We start from the raw sequence: 21359 nt of genomic DNA, 5'->3' as shown, positions 1-21359 counted from the left end.
AACAGACATCAGGAGGAAGGTCCTGTGGTGAAGACAAAGAAGGTGTTGGGAGGAGGCCATGGGGAAGTAGCCCAGGGAGTTGTAGCTGTCACGCAGCTGTTCCAGAAGGCACTCTAGACAGCTGCAGTCAACAGGGTCCTGGGCTGGAACCCAGGGTAGAGTGTGGGCCCGGTTTCCCCCCAAACCTCCCAACTCCTGACCCAACACAGGAGGTTCCACCAGAGGGGAAGGTCTCTGAGCTGTTCCCTGACCTACATGGTGGATCAGCAGAAACTGCGGGGATTGTTCTTACTCTTTTTTTCCCATGCTGGCCAGTGATGAGGTTATCTGAGTGAACAGCAGATTTGAGCCATGAAAGTGGTCAACTGAGAGCTACTGTGAATCTCTGATGCGAGCAAAATCTGCCAATAAGTGCAGGACCCACCAAGGTAGAGGAAGAACTTTATCACAATACATATAATTGGGACTAAAGTTTTAGTTAACTTATGGCATATTCTTGGTAGTGTGTGTGTGTGTGTATATATATATATATATATATATATATATATATATATATATATATATATATATATTAACTCCAGAAGTACTTGTTCCTCTTATATTTTTCCCTTAGAATAAAACATGAGAAAACACTTACATATATATATATATATATATGTTTAGCATTAACCGTGTTTTTAAATTATAACTGCTCAGTTAATTGCACTGAAGAAGAGACAAGAAGGGTAAGATTTTTAAATGCATTCAGTCATCTAAAAATGCAGATGGGCATTGCAGATAGTGGGATTTTCAAAAGCAAACATCCAACTTTGACAAAATTCCCAATGACATAAATTGGAGCAGGATTGGCCCCTACTAAGAAAAAATTGTTTAACTATAATTTGCCGTAAACAGAAATAATCAGGCTTCTCCTTTGCAAACCCATTGTTGTAAACCAGTGGTTCCCAAACTTGTTCCACCGCTTGTGCAGGGAAAGCTGCTGGCGGGCCGGGCCGGTTTGTTTACCTGCTGCGTCTGCAGGTTCGGCCGATCGCGGCTCCCAGTGCCTGCAGTTCACTGCTCGAGGCCAGTGGGGGCTGCTGGAAGTGGCAGCCAGTATGTCCCCCAGCCCGCGCTGCTTCCAGCAGCTCCCATTGGCCCAGAGCAGTGAACCGTGGCCACTGGGAGCTGCGATTGGCTGAATCTGCGGACACGGCAGGTAAACAAACCGGCGCGGCCCGCCAGGGACTTTCCCTGCACAAGCGGCGGAACAAGTTTGGGAACCACTCTTGTAAACAATAGACAAAAAGTATGAACGCTACTAAATACACAGGATGGTTTTGCAGTTTCCTTGGAAGCATGAATTCTCTTTTTGGACTCACATAATGGATACTATTCAGTGGAAAGCTGATGGATGTGGACTTCATTACTATGGTGCTATGTTGTCTTATGTTGCCTTATTCAGCCAGACTGCTTGGGAAATCAGGGCCAGATTCTCCACTGCCTTTCTTCTTGCATTGTCATCTATGCTTGGGAAAAGTGAGTGCAAAACCCTCTACCATTCTGATTTGGGAGACTGACCTTTAGGTGAATTACTTGGAAGAAAAGCATATATTGTCTCTCCCACTCAGAGAGTGTCATGGCCTTATCGTTACACATTGTCATGTGCCATTACACATACTGAATCTATTTCCCCATGTTAAGTATCCTCACACCTTCTTGTCAACTGTCTAAATGGGCCATCTTGATTATCACTACAAAAGTTGTTTTCTCTTGCTGATAATAGCTCATCTTAATTAATTAGCTGTTTACAGTTTGTATGGCAACTTCCACTTCTCTGTGTGTGTATATATATACATCTTCTTACTATATGTTCCATTCTATGCATCCGATGAAGTGAGCTGTAGCTCACGAAAGCTTATGCTCTAATAAATTTGTTAGTTTCTAAGGTGCCATAAGCACTCCTGTTCTTTTTGTGGATACAGACTAACACGGCTGCTACTCTGAAACCTGCCGTGGCCTCTAGTCACAAAGTGATGCTTCTTCTTTCCCCTTTGTCTATAGGACACTATTATGGCACTGCCCTATATTATCAAAACGTGTTGGTCCCCTGAGTGCTGATAGAGTACTAACAGCGATCAAGTGCTTGGCTCTAGAAAATGGATGCCCATCAATTTTTGGCTCTTGACCATTTCCCTGAAATGCATCCTCTCTATCTTTGGAGTCTTGCATGTATATAACAATAGCTCTTGGTGGGCCATACAGCAAGGATCCTTGTACTGTGTTGCTGGTTCCTACTGAACATGGTAGTGACTGTAACTTGTTTCTTTCTGTTTGTTTTCCTCTGCTGATTTGCACTTTGTCAATAAAAGTTGACTCACACACAGTATTATTCATAATATAACTAATACGTGAAGCCGTTAATTCCAGCAGTCTGCAAAGCTGGGTATACTTCTCCTTCTCTGATCCCCTGGATTGTTGTTATCTGGCGGGTGGGGGGAATCTCTTCAAGATGCTTAGTAATATTCCTTGATATCTCATACTCTTCGCAGATACAGGCTGCTCTTTCCCCACTATATCACAATATTTAGCAATTTATATGTGGGCTGACTTGTCCTTCTGATATTTGTAAAATGTAATGTATTGTCTATTAACTCCCTTTGCTGTTTCCTGCAATTTCAAATCCCGTACAGCATGTCCAATCACATACTGTATCATCGGATATGTAACACTGCATGGAAGTGTTTAAGCTGCTACATTTACTCCCGTTACACTTTCATGGCAACTCCCAGGACTGGAATGTTTGGAATACCTATTTATTTTGTTTTACATAACTGGAAATATTTACCAGATAAGCGTCTAACCTCCTCTTGCTCTGTTTTTCTGAATTCAGAAAGTCCTCTTTACTTTTTTATTCTCATTATCTGGAAATAATCAAGGGGAAACAGTGTGTCCTGAATCAAGCGCCAATGTCTGAATCCAGCAGCTCATCTTCCTAAATGAACAAGGAGTCAGAAAAGGAATAAAATGAAATAAGATTTTCTGGATTTTTGTTTTTTACTTTGGGGTTTTTTCCCCTTGTATATTTGAAAGCATTCTCTGCCACCTTTTTTCTTTTCCTCTTTTATTGAAATCCGAAGAATAAGTAGATCCGATGCAGTTTTTCCTGTATCCTCATTTATTTATTTGACATGGAGCTAACCTTATGGAACAACAGACAAGAAGATGTTTTCTTTATCTGAGGAAGTAGATTCCTGCAGGTACTAAATCCATCCCAGACACCACTTGGGCAGAGTGAGTAGCAAGACTTGCCCTTTTTTCCTTTTCAAGTACTTTACGAGTTATCCAACATATAACTTTAGGTGCCAGATTGCTGATGCTTTCATTAGAAACCAAAAATCTTGAAATGTTGGATGTAGGTTCAGCTACTCCCCAGGAAATTCTTACCAGAATTCAGTTGTCACTATAGAAGCTTTGAGCTATTGTGCGAGACTGTTAGGTGCACTCCCTGAGCAGCCTCATAAGAGTCTGACAAATCACTGGGTTCTTCTGGAATAGCAGAGCAATCAAAATACAGATTTTCCCCCTTATTGGTCTCTAAAGTAGCATTGGCTGAAATGGTGGGATTTGGCTTCAGCCTCCTTCCATTGTCCATCGTTTTCTTTTTAATCAAGGAGAACTTGTTCTATGCTGGAGAAGAACATAAAAAGAAAGCTCAACATTTGTTCAAAATCTGAAAGAATCGACCAAAATAACTGAGACTATTAAGATCAAATTGAAGAACACTCATTGCTATATAAGGCTGAAAAGTCAGAGTCCAGTTCTGTGTGAGAAGCGGAGTTTACGAAATGTCTGCCTCACTGCAGAGACAGAAAATTTTGACAGGAAACATGATGGGATTGTCCTCACTGGCTAGCTAGACATGATTGGCAGCTCTGGATCTCTGGGCGGGGCTCTGTTTATCTAATTTGGTCTATTTAAGTACTTTTATGGAATCCATCACCTTAGTATCTGAGTGCCTCTCAGACATTAAAAAATTTACCTTCCCAGCGCCCCCATGAGGAAGGAAAGTATTACTACCCCAGGTTTATAGATGGAAAACTGAAGCACAGACTTGCCCAAGATCGCACACTCTGGCAGAGCTGGGAATTGAATCCAAGTTGCCTGAGTCCCAGTTTCATACTTTCATCACAAGACCATCTTTGTATTTGGAGAGTTTCTGTGAACTTCTTGGCAGAAGGAGTGTGCTAGGTGGCTTTGCTGATTCCCTGTCTTCTGCTGCTTTTGGGGCTTTTCTGCTCCATTTTTCTTTTATTTGCTCTCCTGTGCACCTTACAGTGGATGAGAGCTAGGACAGTCGAATGTAAACAGTTGAGAAGAATTAAATACAAAAACTCAAGGACCTTTGAGATATTTGCACTGGATTATACTTTGATCACCACTAGGGTTAGGTGAACTGTTAATAGCAAACTGTTTATATTGACAAGTTTCATTTCTTTCTCTTATTTCTAATTATTCATTAACAGGCTTTGATTTTGAAATATTTATTTGTTATTTGGAGTTATTAACCAAATGGTTTATGTAACCATATTTCAGCCTGCAGTAGCAACTGTTCCCAAACTTTTCATTATGCCTGTTGCTTTCACTATTCACACTGGTGATTAGCCATCTGATTCACATATTATTGTTTGGGCTTTCTGACTGGGTTACTTGCAAGCACATTAAAAGCTTTCAAAATGCTTGCACGCACAGTGTGTTGTTGTGAGTACTCATGCAAACATATAACAACATAGATATGACTCTTTCTGCCAGCATTCGTTTGTACAAAAGTTCAGCCATATGGAGGAAAAAAATAAAAAGTAGTTCAGATACTGTAGAAGCAAATGCGAGGAGGTTACTGTTGGGGTTTTTTTCTGGAACAAAATGGTTGGGAATATCTTTTTACAGTATTCACCCAATTCGATTCTGCACTCAGACTGCTGAATAAATCACTATAGTTTTGTTAGTTACCATTTCTAAACATCAACCTGTCCAATCTTAATGTTAATCTTGATGGCATGACAAATTCTCTGGTTCAATGGTGTGCAATTTTCTTACACTATTTTATATAGATCAGTTGTATAGGGTCTGACCACAAACTGGTGAGGTAACTATCTCTCTGATCAAAGAAGGCCTCTTTAGAGTATGACTACACATCTGCACAGTGGTCCATTGTGTGAATTGTTCTCAATAGTCAGCATATCTTTCAGAGTTTGACATGCTTCTGCCATTAGCTTTTATCTTTTAGGGGATATCACCCTTGTGAAGCGAAATATGACAGTAGGCAACAAAAGGAAAAGATATGCAGGTCAAGCAGGATAGTTGGCAGGCTGAAAACAATACAGATGTTCGTATATTATTCAGCAAGACTTTCTTGCTCTGATGGCTCCTGGTTTCACAGAATGCATTTTCATTTTAACCTTGGTTACATCTCAAACTCAACAATGCTTTTGGAATGGGAGGAAGGAAGAGGAGGAGGAAAGTCGTAATGTATACGGAAACAATAATGTATACTGCATCATTCTTCATCCCTTTTATCTTTGCTGATTCACAAGGATTTGCCAGCATGGAGCACACCTGTAGTCAGAGTTATAAAATCTGCTTTTAATTAGGGTAATTTTAAGTGGGCTAAATGAACCAGTTCAGAAAACAAATAAAAACTTAACTGAACCTCAGCCCAAGCACTGAACCAGAAGTATTTGTGTGAAAGCAACATGTTGATAAAGCTAAGCAAAAATCTTTCCATGGGGAAAAGTATGTAATACTTTCTTGAGACTCTTAAAGGTGACTGTAGCAGATCGAGCACTCACTGGCACGGTGCCTCCTGCTGGTCATAAGGGAATTAGCTGAATTCCAGCCCTTGTAGTGCCCTGTGCTAGCCACTGTCTCGCCTGCCTCAGGCCCCCATGTCCCTCCCGGACCTCGGTGCCCTTTACCTTGGGGTTCTGCCCCGCAGCAGTACCCCCACACTCTGGGTCTCCCCTCCCAGGGGAACCCCCAACCTTCTAAGTCCATCTTGCCTCAGTGGCTACTGCCAGTCATCATCTAGTCCCCATTCTCTGGGGCAGACTGCAGTCTGTAATGGCCACTCATCACTGGCAAGGGGGTTGGATCTGCTGCCTTTGCCTATCCCTGGGCTGCACCTCTGCAGCCCCAGTACCTCCTTAGGCCTTTACCAAGGCCTCAGTCTGGGGAGTTGCCCGGCTGGAGTTCCCTAGCTCCTTTTGCCCTTCCCCAGCACTGCTCGGCTTCATGTACCCTTGCTCCTTCAGGCAGCTAGGTCCATCTCTCTCCAAAGCTAGAGAGAGACACTTTGCCTTCTGGCCCAGCAGCCCTTTTATAGGGCCCAGCCTGGCCCTGATTAGCTGCCTCCCAGCCTCTTCTTATTGGCTCTCAGCCCCAGTCCTCTCCAAGGGCTGTCTTTTAACCCTTTCAGGGCTGGAGTGGGGTGACTGCCCTGCTACAGTGACCTGTACTTATTCAATAAAAACAAAAGATCCCACTAACTGTTCTGATAAACTTCAATGAGAATCCAGAAAATCACTGATTTTAAACGTAGTTTTAAGCTTTTAGGATTATGCCGCTTCAAGACAAGAGAGGGCTTGATTGTCTTATAAATAGAAAGACTTCTGGAACTAGTGCCTGAGTTCTAAAAGTGCTGCTTCTGGCCTACCTTCTTCACTTTAGTCTTGTAATTTGGGCTAGTTATGTATATGATTATCAGATTTGGATGATTACTAGGTCATCATAATAGATGCATACTGTGGGCCTAAACTCTCTACTGTTGAAGTCAATGGAAGTTTTGCCACTGAATTCAAAGAGAGCAGGATCAAGCTCTGTAAGAATAGTAATGCTGTGTGTGAATAAGAAGAGGCATGCAAAAGAAAAAGCATTGTTATCCTCTTTGATATGTATTGCGTTCCTCATGGCACACCCAGGCTTTCTGAATTTGCCATGCCTTAAATTCAGTATAAACCTGGAGAAACTCCCAATCCCAAGGCCCAATTCCTGTTCACATGGAGAAATGTAGCATGTGTAAGAGTGATGAATGCCCCTTCCCTTTTCTTATGAAGAAGCTTTATTGCAAGTTCTCTCTGTTAGGTGAGAAGACTCCAGAAGGCAGTAAGTCCAGCGTTAGTCAAGGTCTTCCCAAGTAAGTTTTGACATGTTTCTGGCTTGTCATTAATGACAGACAGACTTTTTCCACATAGAAAGGCAACAAAAAGAACGAGGAAAGGAGCAAATTGATTCTTGCTTGTCAGTTTTCCTTAGCAATCTGAGTTATATCCATCTTAGACACAATATATAGTGATAATTTTCAAAAAGAACTCAGCCAGGCACAGATACATGAAAAATATGAAAAATTTCAACCCAAGCATTTAAAATTTGGCAGAACATAAGCAATCAAAAATTGGGACTTATAATGGACAGTGTTAAGCAACTTTAACTTTAGGCAAAGATGCGAGTTCTGCCCAGAGCTGTCCCTTGGGTATGGCAAATCGGGGCAACTGCTTTGCGGGGGGGCTCGCAGGCTGGTGCTATTGGCCGGCACGGTCGATCCCAGAAGAGAGGAATCCGCCACTTCCGCTCCAGGCTCCGCACCCTGTGGGGATGGCCCTGGCTCTGCCTATAATAAATTGGGAGGGGGTTGGTTTGAAATATGACAGCTTCCTTCCTTTACCTGAACGCAGTTGAGCTTACACAGTCTTTGAATGGGTTTTTCCACATTCCTGTTTCTAAAATAACAACAGCAAATAAAGCTCATTTTCTTATTTCTAGTTAGCATTCCCATCTTGTAGATTGGCAAAATATCATAACCAAGATTTTCTTCGTTCTTTCATTCTACAGCACTACATCATCTTGACATTAACACAAAGGACAAGTGCAAAACTTTTTTAGCCAAGCATCTCTTTAAAGTGCCATTTAAAAGCCTGGGAACTTGTTTCTGTACATTAGAAATATAAAAGGAGCCACGGAAATGAAGCACAGACCCTTGAAAGTTTCTCAAGGCACGTCTCTGTAGGATGTCAAGCATAGGTTTTTCTGGGCCTGCATCAACATCGTAGTGGGGTGGTGGGTAAATGTTTTGTGTAATGCAAACATTCAATAAAGGGGATGTTTGTTGTCATTTGGGGTATATGCGTTAACGTAGGCTTTAAGCTAAAAGTCATTGTCTTCATTCAGTATATGTAGTTTGAAATTTTTCTGAGTTCATGCACAGTAGAAATTTGTGTTAAATTTCAAAGCTATCTTAATCAAATTTCAGGTACCTGTTTCGCTATTTTAAGTTTGTGTAAATAGTGCAGGCATTCGTGCACTGTTGAAGCAAAAAATTGTTTCAAGAATATGATGAGTCAAAAATACGGCTTGGGAAGTCTGAAAATGAAAAACAGGGAACTTTTTTAAAAAAAACCCATACCTCTGCAAATCCTTGTGTGATTTACTCCAGGTTTGGGGGGAAAAAATCTACCCTGGGATGAGATATGTTATGAAATTTGAGGTAGTTTGGTGTTAGTGAAATTGGAAACCAGGCTTCTAAGGAGAAAAAGAGCTTCAACGTTAAGTTTGGGGGGGATACTATGATCAAATTTGGTGAGTTATAAACAGGTTAATAAAGAAGTGACTTTGTGAGAAGTATCTAATTCTGATATCTTGATCTATCATTAGAGTTAATCAGCATTTAGCTTATTACTGTGGTCTCATGAGTAAAGACGATACTTATCTCATACAAATATAGTTTATCAGTTGCTTGAGAAATTAAAGATGCCCTTTGACATTTCTTAGGGGTTATGATTATAATTTTATACATAATTCTTTGTTGTTGACCATCACTGTTTTTGTTTCCTAGTCTCATCTCTTTGTTTGTTAATCCTTTTCTATTTACGAAATATAATTTTATATCTAACATATGCACTACAGACTGGGTCATGTAGTAATATCTCGCACAGACATCCAGATATGTTTTTTGCATCTGAGGATGAGCAAGATCAAAACCTTTAAACATTGACAATCTGCATTTTAGTGGGTAATGTTACTCGCTTTAAAAAAATCTCTGTTCTGCCTACAGGCATGGAACCCGTTGTGCTGGAGAAGTGGCAGCCATTGCAAACAACTCACACTGCACAGTAGGAATCGCCTTTAATGCCAAGATCGGAGGTTTGTAAAACAGTCTCACCGTTAACCCAAGTACAATTTGTACAAAGTGGCACACAGGAATCTTTTTGAACAAGAGCTAGAAATTTGTTTGCTTAACAACATGAGCTGTGTTGACAGGTAAATGCTTCTGAAATGGATGTAGTTAAATATAGTTACTGAAGAGAAGCCTTTTGTAGTGATACTTCAGAACTGCTCTCTAGAACTCTTTAAATACGCATAGAAAGTTAAGAAGCAAGACTTGTGATTAAAATACAGAATAAGGACTCTGGAGATCTGTATTCTATTCCCAGCGCTCCCACAAACTTACTATGTGACTTTGGGCAAGTCACCTACTCTGTATGACTCAATTTCACAGCCTGTGTTATTGGGATAATAATTACCCTCCTCACACGCCTGTTGTGAAGATTGGATTTTTAGTGTTTGTAAAGCACTTTGAGATCCTCCGATGAAAGGACTATATTAAAATGTTTAAATACTTCATTAAGAAATCTGGTTTGAGACTGCATAAAAACTTAAATTTGTGACTTTGGTGTACCATATCAGTTATATTCAAAAAGAGGCAGTGTGGTCTAAGGGCTAAAGCACTGGACTAGGGCTCTGGAGATTTGGTATCTATTCTCAGCTCTGCCATTGACCTGGTGTGGGACAAGTCACTTCACCTCCCTAAGCCTCAGTTTCCCTATCTGTAAAATGGGGATAATGATATTGATCTCCTTTGCTTTGAGATCTACTAATGAAAAATGCTATACAAGAGATGGGTATTATGATTATTACTTATTAAAAATGCATGAATCTGTCTATATCAAGAAATAATGTGCCACGCTTACATGTTAAAAATGTGCCATCATCTTCTCTTCTGTTTATTCCCCACAAAGGTCCAATATTAATAATTATTCATATTTTAAAGGGACGCTGAAAAAATAATCACCTGTGTTATTAATATGAATGTGTAAAAATGTTTTTTTAAGTATTAAGGAAAGGCAAGGACAACATTGTTGGCATCTACTGTGACCCAAGAAATGCATCTCTGCATCTATAGCAGGAAATGGAAAGTCCCCAGTGTTTTTGGTGAAAGCTGTTGAGTGAGTTTCCAGCCAGCTCACCAGGCCACTCTTCCAAACAAAAGAGTTTGTCAGCCTACCTCTCCCTAATGACTTCTCTGGATGGCCTAGAATATGGTTATCCCCTACTGCCCAGCTTTTATTTCATTGTAGGGAAGGTGCAGGTCAGACTCTTAGTTCCTCACTGATCAGGAGTAGGCTTGTTCTTCCAATTTCCAGGAGATTTCTCTTATTATAACTTAGGGACAAGGGAAGGTCCTGGAGCCTCCCCCTTCCTCAGAGGAAGAATCATGATGCCTCCATGCAGAGAGATAAAGAAATGAATTTGTTTGAGTCTGGCTGGTTTGATTGATGAAATGTGAGAAATGGGTAAGGCAAGGGAAAAAGAGACTTGTTCCAAGGATATATTGGAGTTATGGTAGGTGGAGTGTGGGGGAAAAATTGTATAAGGGACACACAGGATTAACTATGTGTGAGGGGGAAGGGACAGTAGAAGCTGATGGTAGAGGTTACTCCAGAATAATGTGGGGTTTTTTTTAAATTTATTATTATGGTGGATGAACTGGGCTTGAGCCAGGTGTTTGGGTGGTTGGTTGGTTTGAGAGATGGCCATTTCTGAGGTTGGCCTGGGGGCAGGTGGGTGGGTAGATGGAATTTAGTATATGTAAATACAAAGGATAACAAAATTAGGAAACCTGTGGGCTTCTAAAATCTTCCCCAATAATATATAATACCGTAAACGATGTTACTGAAATTTTATATCTGAAGACATAACAGAAACGAATTGTATCAAATATTGTTCCTCGAGTAAAGGGAAAAAATGCCCTCACTGGATGTGTTCCCCCTCCATGGGTTGAAAGAGAGAGACCGAGTTCATATTCTCACCCTGATTAGAGGAAAGACCACTGCTGCATACCCTAAGTGCACAAATTGTCAGGGTAACTGGACTTGAGCAGCTGTGGTGAATGAAGTAACTCCTCAGCATGCTGGCTCAAATTTTCAAAGACACATTTCAACGTGTGCACAATGCTGTACTTTTCTGACATCAGTGTACAAATCAAGAATGCACGTGTGCATATGGACTCCAATCCAGCAAAACACTTGAGTACTTGCCTAACTTTAAGCATGCGTATTAGTGTGTTGTTTGATCGTGACCATAGTTACTGAGAAAGCACTTTCTTCCTTCCTAACCATGGCATGTGATCATAGTGTGCCCTGAAGTATGAGATTTTATTACAGCTATTTATTCCATTCCCTTGATCACACTGTAAGTCATTTCTATAGATTTTTAAACAGTGTCTGATTAATTAAGCAAAAAGAAAAGGAGTACTTGTGGCACCTTAGAGACTAACAAATTGATTTGAGCATAAGCTTTCGTGAGCTACAGCTCACTTCATCGAATGCATGGAGTGGAAAATACAGTGGGGAGATTTATATACACAGAGAACATGAAACAATGGGTGTTATCATACACACTGTAACAAGAGTGATCAGGTAAGGTGAGCTATTACCAGCAGGAGTGGGGGGAGAAAAACCTTTTGTAGTGATAATCAAGCTGGGCCATTTCCGGCAGTTGACAAGAACATGTGAGGAACAGTTGGGGCGGGGGGGAATAAACATGGAGAAATAGTTTTACTTTGTGTAATGACACATCCACTCCCAGTTTTTATTCAAGCCTAAGTTAACTGTATCCAGTTTGCAAATCCATTCCAATTCAGCAGTCTCTTGTTGGAGTCTGTTTTTGAAGGTTTTTTTTGTTGAAGAGTTGCCACTTTTAAGTCTATAATGGAGTGACCAAAGAGATGGAAGTGTTCTCCGACTGGTTTTTGAATGTTATAATTCTTGACGTATGATTTGTGTCCATTTATTCTTTTACGTAGAGACTGTCCAGTTTGGCCAATGTACATGGCAGAGGGGCATTGCTGGCACATGATGGCATATATCACATTGGTAGATGCGCAGGTGAACGAGGTGGTTGTTGTGATTAGGCCCTATGATGGTGTCCCCTAAATAGATATGTGGACACAGTTGGCAACGGGCTTTGTTGCAAGGTTCCTGGGTTAGTGGTTTTGTTGTGTGGTTGCTGGTGAGTATTTGCTTCAGGTTAACTCTCCCCACTGTATTTTCCACTGCATGCATCCGATGAAGTGAGCTGTAGCTCACGAAAACTTACGCTCAAATATATTTGTTAGTCTCTAAGGTGCCACAAGTACTCCTTTTCTTTTTGCAGATACAGACTAACACGGCTGCTACTCTGAAACCTGGTTAATTAAGATATATTTCAGTTCTTGTAATATATTATGGAGACACGATCTATGAATCTGTTAGTGAACAGACCTACATGCAGGAATACTCCTTAAATACAAGTGAGCAATTTGCATTTGATGAAACCATAAGGTCATCACATCCCCTTTCTTTCTACTTCCCCTTCTTTCTCAGGAAAACACTGTATTTCCGACTCATTAACTGGTGATTCTCTGTCCTACAATAGAGGCCATCTGGGAATGCAGAAGTGTGAAATAGGCTCATCTCCATGAAAGACAGTAGGGAATACTAGAGGGGGAACAGAGAAAAGTTAATGCTGAAAGAAATAAAGGAAAATAAGAGCTTTGCTCTGAATAGCTGTTGGGAAGGGGGGAAAAAGACATTACTCACTATCTAATGAAATGACCAAGACACTGTAAGGCTGCAGACACCTCCTGCAGATACTGTAAGGCTTTCCTCTGCATGGCAATGCTGGATTTTAAATGCATTATTTTTATTAAGTATCATGAATGTGTTTAGTGCTGCATGACAGTCCCAATGGATTCAGCCATATTTGCTGAACCACAGCCTGTTTTAAACATAGTTTAAAACGGATTCAGGCTAACGGGATTTAAACATGGTTTACCTGTTCAGTGAACAGGGAGTGTAACCACATCAAAACTAAATATAATCACTTTGCTCTAGACTAGAAACAAAACTCATCCTTTGAGCAACTCCACTGGCAACTGAAGGAAGAGCTTCATCCAGCATATTTACAATGTGTTGGGGACTGTCACGAGTATGTTTCTTAAACATGGTTTGAAAAATGGTTATGTCCCATCTGCCCGAGTCAGACAAACTGTGCTATATTTGAAACCATATTAAACCGAACCAGTGTTCAGTTAACAGCTTAATTCCCAGTGTAAGCTTGGATTTAAAGAGCCTCTTTTGGCCTACTGATGGAGAACACTTTACACCTTTCTCAGAGATGCACCTGCTTGCACTGGTATGAATTTGTCCAGAGAGCAGTATTCCTCACCTCAGCCAGAATGTGCTCTCAGGGCCTCGGAGGGGTAGAGAGGAAAGAAACGGAAGTGGAAGAAAATCCTTTCCATCAATATTTCATCAAATTCTATCAGCAGAACAACTATGATTAATGATGTTTGTGATGGAAAGTCATTTGCAATATATCCACCAGTAATGCTCACCTTTTTCTAAGTGCTTTGTCCTCTTCCCCTCTTTTCCATTCACGCCAGAAACACTGACCACAGAACAGAGCAGGGAACAATTTCCTCAAAAGTCTGATTCTTCTCTCACAGCAGTGCAAATCAGGAGTAAATCTGCTGACATCAGTGGACCTGTGCTGACAGGAGACAGTGAGAGTGAGATTAGAATGTGGACCTTAATTCTGTTGCTGTTTGGGAGATAACTCTTGTGAAGAAATCATACAATGTGTCTCCGGTTCTTACTCCTCTCTGCTGTAGCTGAGCCTCCTTTAGCTGAGCCAAAGGAATGTGATTATTTGAATGTTTGCCAGTTTTTACAGCACTCATACATAGCAAGTTACCACTTACAGGGTTTTGGGCTCTCTTTGTTTGCTATAAAAAGGGATGGCTATCTTGTTGTTTCAGAGTAGCAGCCGTGTTAGTCTTGTTGTTGTTATTTCTGCCTTATTTGTGGAAGTTACAGAGCATCTGTGGGGATTTGGTGCTTAGTCATTTGGCTGGGCTTGAGTCCTGATGGGAAAACGGTTATACTAAACTATGACAGAACAGATGTAGATTGTCTTCAACTGACAAGGAATTTGTTCAGCTGTTTCTTTAAGCTTAAGTGAGGCACTGATTAAAAACAAATATTTGAAAGGAAAACGTGCTTTCACTTAATTTTCACATGCTTCTTCACGATTTGTTAGAAGTTTGAGCTGACTAAAATTCCACTTAGGTTTTGACATTTATGGCAAATATTTGGAAAAGTTTAAAGAATTCTGAAGATTTAGTGGACAGTCTGGAAACTAAGTCTGCTAATTGCCTTCTGGATGGTTATAATTGTGCTATCACCACACGAGAAAAACACTTTGTATGTTCTGTGAGGGGGCAAAATTAACAACTCATGCAATTGTTACAAAAATAAAGTAACTATTTAAAATAGCCAATGATATGTCCATTGATAAAAGTTGCACTTGATGTCTGCTAACTGTTGGCAAAAAGAGAAGAGTGGACAGGCTGCTTCTGGATTTTACCACTTCTGGATTTAATGTTTAACATTAAACATGGTGTAAATTATTTCAGATGCCAGGGATAGAACTTGGTTTTACTATTCACTGTAGTGAATGCTACATTCATAAAGCATGTTGCATTGTTGTAGTAACTAAAATGAAATTCTCTCCCTCTGTTTTTTATCTTGATTTGTTTAAATGTAGTATACCTTTTGGTGTTTTAGTTTGGAATCAAATATATTGATATGCTTGAAAGAATGAGAACACACCTTTTACCCCTCATTAACTTTTTAAGATTGCTGAGGAGGCAAAATAAAACCTGAGATTACCAAAGTTGTTTAAATTGCTTTTTTATAAAGTAAAATTCATAGTGAGATCACTGTTTGGACAAGTTCATTATCTCACAGAACCTGGGCAGTTTTTGTGTGAATTTAGAAATATGATCACTTCTCAATTTCCAGTCAATTAGAATGAGAAAAAATAGATCCTTTATCAACAAACCAATCTGTATACCTTGGAAGGTAAGGCCTTGGTAAACACTCAGCTTAATTCAGTGCAAACTCATGAACAAATCTGTGTTCTTATAATTAAAATATATAAATTTGATTTATAAATAGCAATATTCCTATTAAATGGGAAAAGACTTCAAATATGTTAATTATGGAAGTGAACATCAACATATACTATCTCATACAATTACATACTAATTATTATTTAAAAATGAAAATCTTTGATCAGATATCTCATTGACTTGGAGGTTATCCTTTCATTGCTGCTACTTATTAAGGTGTGAGAAAGTTTTAAACTGACCTCAATTGGCTGCTCCCTCAAGATTAAATTATATTGAAATGTTATGGTTGACTTGAACAAGAATATTTATTTAAAATTCCAAAATATTCTTAGTTTACAACCTTCAGCCTTTCTCATCACACTGCTCCTAAAACACCATGCTGTCATGTAGATATCCACTTTACAAATACTGGCACACAAGTCTGTCAAATACTACCGTTTACCAAGGGTCGGATCTTGAGATCCCTTATTTATGCATAACTGCCATTGACATAAATGGGAGTTCCACATACACAACTGAATTTCAGAAGCAGGCCTTACACAGTTTCCTACCTAGAGAGGGATGTTCGCAGTTTTGCAATTGAGGTAGAATAATGTTATGCAAAGAATGCTATGGTTTGTCAGTAACTTTCTATAACACTTTTGCTAGTACCTAAGAACGTCCTCCCCAGCTTCTCCTTTTGCAGAATCCTGCAATGAAGACATAATCCTGTGCTTATCTATCCGCGTACATCCTGTGTTTTATGTCTATCAAATTAGAATTGCCATGTCTGAAATTGCACTGTGTCATAGAGAAGGAAAGGAAATTATAATTATTTTTAAATGAGAAATATAAATGCACTGAGGTTGAAATAATTTTTTTTACGTTTTCCCCAAAATTAAAGTTTTTCTTTAAAATTCAAACGTGTATTGGATGAAGGAATTTGAGCACAGATGTTTCCTAAAGCTTTAGAGAAATCGACTTTACAATTTGAGTGCCATAATCAATAAGAACTTAAGAAATGTAATCCGAAAAGAGTAGCTTTCTGTATTTTTCACATAATTTTTCAAACATGCTTCATTAGTCTAGTTCTCACATTCACTGCCTCTTGTTTTGAAGGAGTGAGGATGCTGGACGGTGATGTTACAGACATGGTGGAAGCAAAGTCTCTCAGTCTGAATCCACAACATATACACATCTACAGTGCCAGCTGGGGTCCTGATGATGATGGGAAGACTGTGGACGGACCTGCTTCTCTAGCACGTCAGGCCTTTGAGAATGGCATCAGAACGGTAGGTTTCCTTAAACACCAGGTCATGTCATGGGCGCATGTGCACAAGCAGGGAAATCTAAAGCTTTCAAGACACATTGCTGAAAAGAAGGAGCTAAGTTTTGCTTAAAGGAAAAATAGCACTTTTGCCTCTTTCCCCTGTTTAGAGTTAGGTCAGTGGCTCTCAGCCTTTCCAGATTACTGTCCCCTTTTCAGGAGTTTGATTTGTCTTGCTTATCCCCAAGTTTCACCTCACTTAAAACCTACTTGCTTACAAAATCAGATATCAAAATACAAAAGTGTCACAGCACACTATTAACTGAAAAAGTCTTACTTTTTCATTTTTACCATATAATTATAAAATAAATCAATTAGAATTAATTAGAATATAAATATTGTACTTACATTTCAGTGTATAGTATATAGAGCAGTATAAACAAGTCATTTCTGTATGAAATTTTAGTTTGTACTGACTTTGCTAGGGCTTTTTATGTAGCACTGTTGTAAAACTAGGCAAATATCTAGATGAGTTGATGTACCCCCTGGAAAACCTCTACGTACCCCTGGCTGAGAACCACTAGATGAAAACTATTTTAAAATTGCACATTTGAAGGTCTGAGCACTGTTTTGAATGTAGCGATAGACTTTCTAGCAAAAAGACGACAGCTCTAGGATTGTAAGAGGTGAGATCAGCACAAAATATTTCTTCAAAGTGATCAAGAGACCATTTGGCTGTTCATTCCAATGTTGAAATATAACAATACTGGGGACCAAATTCAGGAGGTGCAGCTAATATTTAAGTCAGTGAGTGCTGTAACCACTTATACTAGGACTGAATTTAGCAAAATATAATGAGCAGTAGCTTTGGAGTATTTGGAGCGTATGCATCAGTAAAAGACTGTATTTGCCTTGAAGAGCTCATGTTACTTTATAATATGCCACAGCAGTTGATCATGGCAAAAAAAACAGGTGGAGTGGGTGAGGGAGGCGGATAGTAACAGTTATAAGAATATGTAAGAGCCTAGATTATCTGTATGCAGTACTAGAGGATTTCAAGTCATTTCAAGTCATTCACAGTTTGTTTAATTCTAAGATGTAAAACACAACATAAAATTGATATCAATAATCCCTCCTGGTCATTTTCCTAGTATTGAGCACAAGATGGGGAGCCAGGAATTCTTCAATTCTTCAGTTCTAATCCCAGCTATGTCTTGGGCAAGTGACTTAAATTTTCTGTTTTGGTTTACCTTTCTGTAAAATGGGGATATTTGCTTACCTGCCTGACAGGAGTGTTGTGATGATTTATTAGTTAATACTTATTAAGCTCTTTGCAGATGGAAAGCACTGTATGCATACTGAATATTACAATTATTTAATATAAAGTAAACGCCACTAACAAAACTAGTTTTAATTAACCCTGGGACCTGCTGCAATGTAACATGATTGATTTCTTTCCGCAACTGATACTTCCATTCAGTTCAGATCTGGCAGGCACATGTGGCAGCATATCATGCTTTTACTTAATACAGTATGTGCTGTATACGGTCCCGCTACGACAAACCTCTTAAGTACATACTTAACTTTAAGCACGGGAGTAGCTCCAGCGACTTCAGTGTCTTAACGTTAAGCACATTTTTAAATGTTTTGCTGGACCAGGGCCTTATCAAAGCACTTATCAAAGCTCCATCACATTCTATTACTATTTGACAATGATGGCAGTGAACAACAGCAGCAAAACCTTTAAGGAAGCTAGTGGAACTGCAGGAAGGGGAAGAAATAGCTGAATGAAATAAGAAATTGTGTGTGTGTGTGTGAGCATCATTTCACTGAGATAATGCAATCACAAAAAGGTTATTCCCACTCACATATCAGAAGAACACAGATATTCATTTGCTCTTTATAATTTCAAGGGCCTGATCTTCATCTGGTGTAAATCTACAGTGACGTCAACAGACCACAGACTTTCATTATAGTACCAAATCGTTTGATTTGTTTTACAGAGATAACAGCACAAAAGATAAATTTAATTCTTCATTGTACAGTTATAAATGGATTATTTTTTCCATAAAGAGTCCAGGGGGAGTTTGCTCTTATTTCTTAGAACAATAAAAGCAATAATATTTGGAACAAGTTATATACCCTTTAATTTTTAATTTCTTTTATCCTTTTGAAGTGTTTTAAAAGGATTCACACAGGTGTCACTATTCTGAATTGTTGTCTGGGTCCCACTGTGAGAGCATGTACATTTATGCAAAAGAAGTATTTTTTAAAAAAATTTTCAATTAATAATTAAAATCTGAAATATTTTAAAGTACCTTATCACCAGACTAAAATCAGCAGATGTCTGAATGGAAGAAGCAGATCTGCTGAGTCACAAGTTGCTGAAAGGGTGGGTGTGTGCTGTCTCTTTAAAACTGTAGCAGGAGGCAAGTCAGTATAGCATTATGGAATGCTCTCAGACAGAAGCTCTATAGTGAATCAGTGAAAGAGAGATGCGGTTTTCCTTATTCATTCTAATATAGTTCCTTCTTTGGTCTTAGAATAAAGCTCCTCTTTCTGCTTTTTGCACTGAAATATGACAAGTGCTGTTTTTATATGGGGATTTTTCAGATCACAGGGTTTACACAAATTGCTGGTTAGGAACCATGCCAAATCCTCTGATTTATAAAAGCTGTTATAATAGTTGTACAAACGAAGGTACGCAGGCAATTCCCCACACAATTTTGCACACAGATCTTGGCCTTTCTTTTTAAAAATACTGGTCCTAAACAGTAACTACAGCAATACATTTAGCATCTTTGTTCCATGTTAAAGTAATAGACTGACAATGGGAAAGTTGGCAGGTTCATCTTGCAGATCCACGTAGTAGATCTGGACTTGATATTCTGCTTTAGTCCTACAAGACACATCTCCCATGGATGCTAATGCAAGCAGGAATATAGAAGCAAGATCCTTTAAGTGGGTCTGAGAGGAAAAATTGTGCACAGTATGTTTAATTAAGAAAATTACAGGTGCTGCTGAATAATGACTTTGATTAAAATGTAATTAAACTGAATGATCCCTCTTTATTGAACTAACCAAATAAAAGTGAAATCGGTATGTCTTTTCAAGAATCACCACCCCTTCTTCAGGCCACTGAGAGACTGATTTTTGAAACCATGTCCACATTATCTTTCGGTTGTATCATTCCAATTAAAAGATTCATGCAGGGTGTCTGAAATTTTTTGAAAAATCCACTGGGCTAATTAGGGTGACCAGATGTCCTGATTTTATAGGGACAGTCCCAATTTTTAGATCTTTTTCTTATATAGGCTCCTATTACCCCCACCCCCGTCCGGATTTTTCACACTTGCTGTCTGTTCACCCTAGGGCTAAATCCTATACAAAATAACAAAAATAAATAATTTTAATAAGTACATTTTTCAGTGGTTCATAGAAAAAGAACAACATGCCATAAATTGAAAAAGACAAATGTGTTTTTTTTTAAAATGACACAAAGTAATAGCAAAAGTTTAAAAAATGAAAATCTCAGACAGAAATTAAAGGTGCTGTACAGCTGCTATGCAAGATTAGGATAAAGAATGGAGAAGGGAAAATGTTGTAAACTAGTCTCAAGCACCATAATTTTACATCATCTTTAGGTTGGTTTGTGTAATTCTATGATACTTAAGTTCATGAATCTGATGAGTACTTTTGCCCTTGGAGAGTTTGTTTTCAAATAGTATTAATTTCAAATGGCAAAGTTACCTTGGCATCATACTTTCAGATGGCAAGGGATTTTTTTCTTGGAAATGTTATAGGTACCAGCATTGTATTAGCTAGTATGGAAAATGCATCCATTCAAAAGGTCTGTGTTTTAAACGCCAGTGTATAACAACTAGTAGATTTAATAACCTGAAAAACTATTCTATTATAATTGTACAATTCAGTTTTAGATGAAAAATCAAGTTTAGAGCAATATGTCCAAGAGTAACATTTTTGAAGAAAAGGGTATATCGGTATATGATATGTCAACACTATAAAATATACGGGCTTATTTATTGTAGTAAAACAAGGTTCTGGACAAACCACGTAATAAAGTTTTCCTCTTCCTTGTATGGGAGGAAAAACCCAAATGTTTAAAAGATTCAAAGATTTTAGGGACAGAAGGAACCGTTAGATCATTTAGTCTGACCTCCTGTATACACAGGCCATTTTGTTAAATCAGGTTAGAGATAGATCTAGATTTCAAATCTGATCTAGATTTGAACATTATGTTTTGTCCACACAAGCAAGCATATTTGTAATGTAGATATAAGAAAGAGTAAGTTTGTTGATAGGATTACGTAGTCATGACTTCAAATTATTCTGCTTTTATTTTTACATGTTCCTTGGCAAAGATACCATAACTATGTTTCTGGAGAGTTGTGGCTACTGTTGGCATTTTGTGTAGCAAGGTTTCAAAGAGCCAGTTATCTGGGCTGTGACAATGAGCAGCCAGCTTCACTTGTTTTCCATTATTGATTTTGCATCACCTGTTCTGCATACACATGAGCTACGCTAAAGCTGTGGCAGAGCAGGTCATCCTTAATGTAATATAAAAGGGGAGAAAGACAGGCAGAGAAATCTAAATCAGGATCTTTGGCTTTTTGCCTGCGTGTCAGAACAGTGGCCTTCATTTCATTCCCACTACGCTGTTCTGTTAGTGAGCTGGATATAAGCCAAAATGTTTGATGGACATTAATGATCTGATGTCGTGCTGCTGAACCTCTTGTGAGAACTCGGCTTGGTGCCTCCCCTCCCATCATCACTGCCCCTTTTCATCTCTCTCGCTTCACCAACTTTGGTTGCAGTGTGTATTCAAGT

The 21359-nt window shown here is 39.0% G+C and overlaps 1 protein-coding gene across 2 annotated transcripts in view; it reads left to right on the top strand.

Moving 5' to 3' along the window:
• PCSK5 (proprotein convertase subtilisin/kexin type 5) overlaps window positions 1-21359 on the top strand; it is a 300051-nt gene that overhangs the window by 114891 nt on the left and 163801 nt on the right. For both annotated transcript variants that reach the window (XM_084628879.1, XM_084628880.1), the window contains exons 6-7: window positions 9086-9174; window positions 16364-16536. In XM_084628879.1, coding sequence (XP_084485005.1) covers window positions 9086-9174; window positions 16364-16536 — 262 coding nt within the window. The remainder of the gene's footprint in view (window positions 1-9085; window positions 9175-16363; window positions 16537-21359) is intronic.

The sequence above is a fragment of the Lepidochelys olivacea genome (genome assembly GCF_965140295.1).
Source record: "Lepidochelys olivacea isolate rLepOli2 genome assembly, chromosome: 5".
Taxonomy (NCBI): Eukaryota; Metazoa; Chordata; order Testudines; family Cheloniidae; genus Lepidochelys; species Lepidochelys olivacea.
This window is presented reverse-complemented; position numbering and strand designations above follow the sequence as displayed.